General features: G+C 37.3%; 1 protein-coding gene across 2 annotated transcripts in view; it reads left to right on the top strand.

The window, feature by feature from the left end:
* The window catches only part of ano10a (anoctamin 10a), a 41,079-nt gene extending 32,077 nt beyond the window's left edge, over positions 1 to 9,002 (top strand). For both annotated transcript variants that reach the window (XM_051131353.1, XM_051131354.1), the window contains one exon: positions 8,311 to 9,002. In XM_051131353.1, the coding sequence (XP_050987310.1) occupies positions 8,311 to 8,362 (52 nt within the window). In that variant the 3' untranslated portion in view covers positions 8,363 to 9,002. The remainder of the gene's footprint in view (positions 1 to 8,310) is intronic.
* Positions 9,003 to 10,066: the final 1,064 nt, after the last annotated feature.

The following is a 10,066-nucleotide window of genomic DNA, read 5'->3' on the forward strand; positions in this document are numbered from 1 at the left end:
ATTTCTTTTAATTTAGCAGAGAGACGCAGGTCGTAAAACACATATTGATTATGTTTCAGGATGACTGAAGATGTGATGTTTCTGGGCTTCTACCCCTCCAATTCTCTCTCACAAACTTCACCTGACACCAGCTCATCCCTCTGCCAGTGCTGGCGGTGCGTCTTCACCAGAGTCTCTCCATCAGAATGATGGACGGCAGCTAATAGCTTCAGCGGCCTCGTCCGGATCTGTTAGAGTTCAAAAGTGCCGACTGCAGTTAAACGGTGCATTTGGTTGGTGATATAAGACTGCAGGACCTCGGGGAGGTGCTTGGTCCAGTGGTTTGAGAGTGCTAGTGATGAGCTAGCAGCACATGACGCCATTTAGCTGTATTTCCATGTGTTCAGCAGCTTGAGAGGGTGTAGACAGCTGTCAGGAGAAAAGCTCCCACTGCTCTAGGGCAAAGGGACTCTGAAAATAGCCGCCACTTTCAGCCGACAGTGGAAACCCCCTGTTAGTGGCCAGTGTTTGGAAAAGATCCGGGGTGAACTCCAGGAAAAGGCCAAGCTGCCAACACTATCATGGAACCATTACGGCAACTGGTGATTTTAGCCTTTCTATTTTGCTGAACGAAACCTTTTTAACCCGTAACAGCTGTATGAGTGGCTGATAGGAATAGAAAACAAAGAAAGAGGCTGGCAGTAAGGATCAGACGTGATCTCCCTTGAAGATGAAGAGAAATGGTTGGGAACCATGTTGTGTGTTAAGTCACATTTGTGTATGATCTCACTTTGAGTCAGTACTTGAGCTCGATGAAAGTGTTTCCATGTAGATGGGTTGGACGAGGTGGCAGTCCAATGATACGGTTTCTTTAAAAGATGTTGGTGTCTACAGTTCCCATCCATGGGTGATCCATAACTAAAAAGCTTTGATAAGAGCTGTTTCTCCCTTTAACAGGCAGCTTGTATTTTGCATGCATGTTGTGTCCTGGGTTTTAATTTGCTTCGTTTTAGAACTTAGAATTAATGGTTTGTTTTTCCGAACAGATGTCAATTTGTTGAATGATGGAGGCCATTAATCTTAGAACCCGGGCTGTCAGTTTAACACACTAATTTAGTGTAAGTAATTATAAAAATAAATAATGTGATAAAAAATTAACACAATTAATCATACCTCCTGACCCTTATGTTAATACCATAATAAGAATTTTTCCTGTCTTCAGAGCAATTCAAGCTTGAATTACCACATTTTGTGAGTCTAGATTCAGCACATTCTGGCTGCTACAAATGGCAACGAGTCACACCATACTGTACCACACTTACCTTGTTTACCAGAAGGTCAGGGGTGTCCAGTCTAGGTCCTTAAGGGCCAACATCCAACATAATTTAGCTCTAACTTGTCCGAACATACCTAAAAGGGAGATGTGTATCGGTAGATGCCATATTTGACTTCTTCGGACACGTCAACGAGTCCACCATTTTGGAAGTGTCTATTTGTCGTCACTCACAATAAAAATCAATGAGTTTCAAGATGTAACAACATTGCACGGCATCTAGTTGTAAAAAGAAGTGTTCACATTCCTATATGGCGGACTGCTTACATGTATCGGCCCATAGAAACAGCTGCTAATATGGCATCTAGCTATACATAACTATGGTAATAAGACTCTAGAATAAATTCCACAAGAAGGATTTTTCTTACCTCTGGAGCAATTCAAGCTTGAATCATCACCTTTTGCGAGTCCGAATTCAGTCCAGGATGGTTTCTTTTACAGGCAATTAGTCACACCAGACTGTACCACACTTACCATGTTAACCAGAAGGTCAGGGGTGTCCAATACTGGTCCTGGAGGGCCAACATCCTACAGAGCATAGCTCTAACTTGTCCCAGCATACCTGACTAGGAGATTCAGTAATAAGATTGCAGAATAAATTCCATAATAACAATTATTCCTGCTTTCAGAGCAATTCAAGCTTGAATTGGTCCACATTCAGTGCATTCTGGCTGCTACTGCAGCCAGATCTTAAACAGAAGGCCAGGGGTGTCCAGTCCTGATCCTGGAAGACCAACATCCAACAGTGTTTAGCTCTAACTTTACCCAACATACCTGATCGGGGGAGTTTCTAGTAATAAGATTCCAGAATAAATTCCGTAATATGGTTTTTCCATACCTTTGGAGCAATTCAAACTTGAATTGCCACTTTTGCGAGACCACATTCAGTGGATTCTGGCCGCTACTACAGGCAACAAGTCACAATGTACTGTACTACACTTACCACATTAACCAGAAGGTCAGGGGTGTCCAGTCTTGGTTCTGGAGGGCAAACATTCAACAGAGTTTGGCTCTAACTTGTCCCAACATATCTGACTAGGAAATTCTAGTAATAATATTTTAGAATAAATTCCATAAGGATTTTTCCTGCCTTCAGAGCAATTCAAGCTTAAATTGCCACCTTTTGTATGGCACTTACTACGTATTACACTTACTATGTTAAACAGAAAGATGGAGGTGTCCAGTCCTGGTCCTGGAAGACCAACATCCAACAGAGTTTAGCTCTATCTTGGCCCACCATACCTGAATGGGAAATCCTAGTAATAAGATTCCAAAATAAATTCCATAATATGGATTTCCCCTACCTTCGGAGTAATTCAACCTTGAACTGCCACTTTTTGCTAGTCTGTATTTAACATATTATTGCTGCTACTGCAGGCAACGAATCACACCATACTGTTCCACATTTACTATGTTAAATAGAAGGCCAGTGGTGTCCAGTCCTGGTCGTGGAGTACCAACATCCAACAACAGTGTTTAGGTCTAACTTGACCCAACATACCTGACTGGGAGATTCTAGTAATAAGATTCAAGAATAAATTCCATAATATGGATTTTTCCTACCTTTGGAGCAATTCAAACTTGAATTGTCACTTTCTACGAGACCACATTCAGTGGATTCTGGCTGCTACTACAGGCAACAAGTCACACTGTACTGTACTACACTTGCCAAATTAACCAGAAGGTCAGGGGTGTCTAGTCCTGCTCCTGGAGTATCACCATCCAACAAAGTTTAGCTGGAGTTTGGTTCTGACTTGTCCCAACATCAGCCTGGTCTCATGACAAAAACGTACTGTACCTTGGGGGACTTTTTTGCAAGACGCAAAATATGTACCAGTAAGTAAATATCACTGTAGTTTCTAAAAAAAAATGAACACTAGAGGCGGTATGATTACATTCCATATGTTTTGCTTTCCAGCGTTACGACAAATAATGCTACCTATCAGATTATGCTACCAACACTGTATTTAATACAGTAAGGGTAGGTTTAGGGTTGGAGTAGGTGCACATGACAGGGTGTTTTTTTTTTGTTTTTTTTTTTACTAATGGGCACAACACCGGACATAACAAGCTTGCTCGGTAGCTCAGGCGGCACGGAATTGGACTTAAGATGTAGAAACCTTGGGTATGAATCCCATGAAAAACATGACTCACAGTGAGATAGCTGAAAGATGAGAGATCGAAAAACAAGCTAAAACGACATCCTTGGGATTGCGTTTTACGCCACATTGCTTTTGTTCGTATACTTTTGGGTAGGTTTAGATGTAGTGCAGATGGTATGTAATTTTTAAAACATCAACTAAATTACATTTTCTACCTATTAGATTATGCTATATTAACATCTACACCTACCCCAACCCTAAACCTACCCCTTACCCCCTAATGCAAAAATAATTTTTGTACAGTATATAAAAAAATTAACACTTTTTTTTTTTTTTTGCACCACCAGTCAGTGGACATTTCTGTTGGAAAAAGCGGTGATATTTACTTATTGGTACATATTTCGCATCTCGCGAAAAAGTTCCCCCAGGTTTTACCATGTGACCAGGTTGCCCAAAATGCATGACTGGGAGATTCTAGTAATAAGACTCTAGAATGAAATTCTATTCACGCTTGAATTACCACCTTGAAAGTCCACATTCAGTACAGACCAGCTGCTACTACAGGCAACGAGGCACACCATAGTGTACTACACTTACCATGTTAACCAGAAGGTCAGGGGTGTCCGGTTCTGGTCCTGGAAGACCAACATCTGACAGTTTAGCTCTGCCTTGTCCTAACATACCTGACTGGGAGATTCTAGCAATAAGACTGTAGAATGAATTCCATAATAAGGATTTTTCCTACATTCTGAGCAATTTAAACTTGATTTTCCATGTTTTGTGAGTCCACATTCTGGCTGCTACTACAGGCAACGAGTCACACCATACTCTGCCACACTTACCACATTAAACAGAAGGTCAGGGGTATCCAGTCTTGGTCCTGGAGGGCCAGCATTCAACAGAGTTTAGCTTTAACGTGTCCCAACACACCTAAATGGGAGATTTTAGTTATAAGATTCCAGAATAAATTACACAATAAAGATTATTCCTATCTTCAGAGCAATTCAAGCTTGAATTGCCACTTTTTGCAAATCCACATTCAGTGCATTCTGACTGCTACGACAGGCAACGGGTGACACCATACTGTACCACGTTAACCATTAGGTCAGTCCAGGTCCTGGAGGGCCAACATCCCAACATACCTGACTGGAAGATTCTAGTAATCCTGAAGAACATGATTACCTTTTTTCAGGTGTTTAATAATGGTTGAAGCTAAACGCTGCAGGACAGTGTCCATTCAGGAGCAGGATTGGACAGAAGTTGATCAGTAGTAATTGATTTTGGGGTGGACACCTTGGGACATCATCGCAAGATGAAACTTTTTATAAAAACAAAGTTAAGATTGAGTTTCTGCTATAATAGACTTACTATAAGTAACTGTGTCACACAGGGACGGATCATTGAAAATGTTTGTTTCGGTTGCTTACGTTAAGATTAAAACTAGGGCTTTATCTTGTGCAATATGGTGGGGCCCTGGGCGCTTCAAGGCGCCAAGAAGCTATAGTTGTCAGCTTGCACTTTGTGCACTAATGGCCCAGTCTTTGACTAGTCTGAGGCCCCGGGGCACTGGACCCTTTGACGCGGTCTATAATCCAGCTCTAGTGCCAAAGAATGTTGGTTGCGTGATGGGCCCCGTCAGATTCAGTCTGCTTTCACATCAATGCCTGACCACCGTCACAGGAAGTGGAACAAGCCAGCCGTCTGAGGCAATCTGTCAACTTGCTGAAGTCCATGAGAATGTGACATGTCCCATGTCAACCTTTAATGGTGTTGAGGGAAATGAAGTCAACACTTTCAATGCAGCCAGCATTGCATTGCAGTGAACAGAGTGAGTTGACAAACTGTGAGTCAGACTTTGGACCAAAATCACCTTGATGATTTTCTCATTAACGATTAGGCTGTAAAAACAATATCTTATCAGTATGATGGGACTGTACACAGCTGTTCAACCTCTATTGATTTATTGACCCTAAGTTTGCACTTGAGTACAGTTGTTAACATGAGTGATAGTATGTTGGAGTTGCAGAAGCTTAAAAGCTTTAAACCCACCCCCTTCTAACAATCAATACTGACATGTCCCATCAATTATCCCAGTTTGCACATCAGGACCTCCCTTGAAATCCAGAATATTGTTCCGTTTAGAAGCATGTCAACAACCTTTGTTTGAACACCTCAGTTCTCACTTTAGTTAATGCTAATTCAGCCCGTAGGAAGCAAAGGGAGTGTCTCCTGAGATATGAGCTCCTGCAAATTCGGTCTCCGTGAGCAGCTGAGGAGTTTGACTCACTATGTGAACAGATACAGTATTTTAGAGATAGGAAAATTTAGAGGCAGTTCTTATTTTGAATATTAGATTGTTTTAAAAGATATACTACCCTTCTAGAAACAGAAAAACTGATCCTATGCATTCATACTTAACTGTGAATTACCTGACTGGGTTAATCGGATTAATGGAATTTGAATGCTTTTAACATGACAAACCATTACTAATGGTGAGGTACCTCATTTGCTACATTTGTATTTGTTGGGGAGTCCCATTAATCATGTAAGACGGCGTTTTAGTGCCAGGTAAAAAAAAAAATAAAATAAAATAAAATAAAATAAATAAATAAATAATTTTATATATATATATATATACATATATATATACATATATACATATATATATTATATATTCAGCTTTATTCTTGTAATTTCTACTTTATTCTCAAAATATTGCAACTTTATTCTCGTGGTATTTCGACTTTATTCTCTTAATTTCGACTTTATTCTCATAGTATTTCAACTTTATTCTTGTAATTTCTACTTTATTCTCAAAATATTGCACCTTTATTCTCATAGTATTTTGCCTTTATTCTCGCAATATTTCGACTTTATTTTCGTTGTATTTTGTCTTTATTCTCGCAATATTTCGACTTTATTTTCGTTGTATTTTGCCTTTATTCTCGCAATATTTCGACTTTATTTTCGTTGTATTTTGCCTTTATTCTCGCAATATTTCGACTTTATTTTTCGTTGTATTTTGCCTTTATTCTCGCAATATTTCGACTTTATTTTTGTTGTATTTTGCCTTTATTCTCGCAATATTTCGACTTTATTTTCATAGTATTTCAACTTTATTCTCGTAATTTCTACTTTCTTCTCAAAATGTTACGACTTTATTCTCGTAGTATTTCAACTTTATTCTCCTAATTTCTACTTTATTCTCAAAATATTGCAACTTTATTCTCATAGTATTTTGCCTTTATTCTCGCAATATTTTGACTTTATTTTCGTAGTATTTCAACTTTATTCTTGTAATTTCTACTTTCTTCTCAAAATATTGCAACTTTATTCTCGTAGTATTTCGACTTTATTCTCCTAATTTCTACTTTAATCTCAAAATATTAAGACTTTATTCTCGTAGTATTTCGCCTTTATTCTCATAATATTTTGCCTTAATTTTTGTAGTATTTCGACTTTATTCTCGTAATTTCGACTTTATTCTCATCGTATTTTGCCTTTATTCTCACAATATTTTGACTTTATTCTCGTAGTATTTCAACTTTATTCTTGTAATTTCTACTTTCTTCTCAAAATATTGCAACTTTATTCTCGTAGTATTTCGACTTTAATCTCAAAATATTACGACTTTATTCTCATAGTATTTCGCCTTTAATCTCGTAATATTTTGCCTTAATTTTTGTAGTATTTCGACTTTATTCTCCTAATTTCGACTTTATTCTCAAAATATTACAACTTTATTCTCATCGTATTTTGCCTTTATTCTCACAATATTTTGACTTTATTCTCGTAGTATTTCAACTTTATTCTTGTAATTTCTACTTTATTCTCAAAATATTGCAACTTTATTCTCGTAGTATTTTGACTTTATTCTCCTAATTTCGACTTTAATCTCAAAATATTACAACTTTATTCTCGTAGTATTTCGCCTTCATTCTCGTAATATTTTGACTTTATTTTCGTAGTATTTCCACTTTAATCTTGTTTTTTTTTGTTTTGTTTTTTACGTGCCACTAAAACGCTGTTGTAATCATCAGTAAAGGAATGGAAGGGGATTTTTTCTTCTATTTCATTTTGTTTTTCTGGAAAAAAAAAATTGGAGCTTCCAGTGGAGGCCTTAGTATGAGAACTAGTATGAGTTTTTCTTTTACCACATTTAGAGGGACTTTATATCTGGTGCCTAGTAATAACCATTGTGCAGTTTTCTCAGTGGAGACCAGAGCTCAGACTCACTGAACTTACAAGTACAGAATCACAGAGTCAGCAGCTCTGGCCCTATTGATCTCTCTTTTGGATTGAAAAGTTAATTGCGCCTAACACTTTTTCACTGAGAATGTAATTTGCTCTGGTTTGCTGCTGCAGGCAGTGAAATTAATTGATTAAATGAAACTCAGCATAGGCCACAGTCTGGAAGTTGTGTATGCTGTAGAGAAAAACATCTGTTATGGGTAGATGGGTTCATTTTGAATGTCTTTTAAAAAGATTTAGTAGCTTTCTGTAATGTTCTTTTATTGTTCAAAAGCTTTTCAAAATATAGCAGCATCCCAGCTCCCCTCAGTCTCTGAAAACCCAGCATGACTCATTTGAAACACCATCCTGCCTGAGGCTGTATGTACGCTGAACTAAGATCAGCCTTTGCCTTTTATATCTCAACATGTAAGACTTGTTTAGACCAGGGAGAACTGATGCTAAATCAGTCTGAATCAGTTCTCTTACATTACGAAACCTGAAAGATTATGAATATAACCCTTGGTTATTTGTGTAAAATCTCTCAAATTTGAGACTTTTTGACACCCTAGATATTCTACTTACTCTATGTTCATCTGTGGTATTTTGGTCTAGGTTCCCAAACATGTTCATTCATTCATATTTTGATACTGTTTATCTTTTCAGAAAATACTGGAAGCTGCGAAGAGCTGAAATACGTGGAATAAGTGACGAGTGATGACAACAACACAACAAAGTACTCAAGGTGTACACATGCTGTAAACTATGTAGTATTATATTTAACTGACTTTGTCTTTAAATATGCACTCCTAGCCATGTTATTCACGAAATGGCTTATTGATGCTGTACACTTCTGAATATGACAGGGTTTCTATGTTTTCCTGTTATTGCAATTGCACGCATTGTTTTATTATTTCTCTATGACAATAAAACTGTTACTGGTATAATGAGAGACAGTGAAAATGGAAATCCAATCTGCGCATATATGATGGGGTTAAATGACTAGGTTGATTTGGTTGTCAAATTACATCTCATTTTTATTCATGACTGTCTGAACTTGTAAAAAATGTTGTATAAAGAGGTGATTCGAAAAAATATTTATCAGACATTGGGTCTAAATAAGGTTGTTGTTGTTTTTTTGTTTTTTTTTTGGGGGGGAGAGAATTAAAATCGTCCGTTTTCATTCACTTCATGTTCTACCAAAGATAGAAGAGCAGTGCCTTTAAACATCACTGTATTATGTTTAACTGTTATGGCTTTTGTTTACAGATGTCAGGCCACTTCACCCTGTACTGTACTTGAATTAAGCATATTCAATATTCTCTGCCTGAAAATAAACATTTGAAATATTCAGATAACACGTTCCTCATCCTTTAACACTTGCTATGAGATGTTTGTGATTGAGACTTTCTTACAGATGTCATTTATGTCATGTGCATTAAAAACAGAAATAGTGTGAGAACAACCAAATGAACTGTTACTTGTCTCATCAGGCTCTAAAATATAAGCAAATCTTAATGTTTTCATGCTTATCTTGTGATTGAGGTACATATTCTGGTTAAGAAAAGGTCATTCAGAAAAAGGTTTATGTTTAGCAGCTGGTATTAGTTTATGGGCCACTCTGTATAATTGGTCCAAGTTAGAGCTGGAAATGTCTTGAAATTTTTTTTTTTCCAAAAAAATTGTATGTACACCGCCCTCCAAAAGTTTGGAAACGCCCTAGAAAAGTGGGATTTTGGACAATATTGGCATGAATCCTTTTTCCATTTAATTTTGCACCGATAAGGGACAACACAAACTACAAAAACATTTTTTTTTTTTTTTTACATAAACAGTTTATACATAGAAAAAAATTACATTTTCGATTCATCAAAATATCCACCATTAGCAGCTATTACAGCTCTGTATTATCTGGGCCTAAATTCATTGTATTATAAACTTAATTGGCAATCAGCTGTTGAAGCTATTAAGGTGTGCTGACCCAAAAATCTTTTAAAAAACTGGGCCAAGATTAAACCAGTAACCAGGCATCACAGCTGGCAAAGGGGCATGTCGGACTTTGACATGTATATATTGCCATTATTATGTAATCAAAATGAAAATTATTATTGCTGGTCTTCAATGATAATGTTAAGTTACTTTAATGTTTTTGCACCAAAAAATGATAAGGATTTATGCTGATTTCGTCCAAAGCGACACTTTGCCAGGGGTGGTTCCAAACTTTTGGAGGGCAGTGTATGCAAATTGTATACAGTAGTCAACATTTGAAGTGGATCAAAAAGTTGTTATCCATGTTAATTTCACACTTGTCTTGTACAAATATGTTGGTTTGTTTCATAATTACAGTGTATACGCGTTTCGTTATTTACCTCAAAAGAAAGGAAGTGAAAAGTGACAACATGCCCCGTATGTGGGGTACGTT

Source organism: Labeo rohita, chromosome 16, assembly GCF_022985175.1.
Source record: "Labeo rohita strain BAU-BD-2019 chromosome 16, IGBB_LRoh.1.0, whole genome shotgun sequence".
NCBI lineage: Eukaryota > Metazoa > Chordata > Actinopteri > Cypriniformes > Cyprinidae > Labeo > Labeo rohita.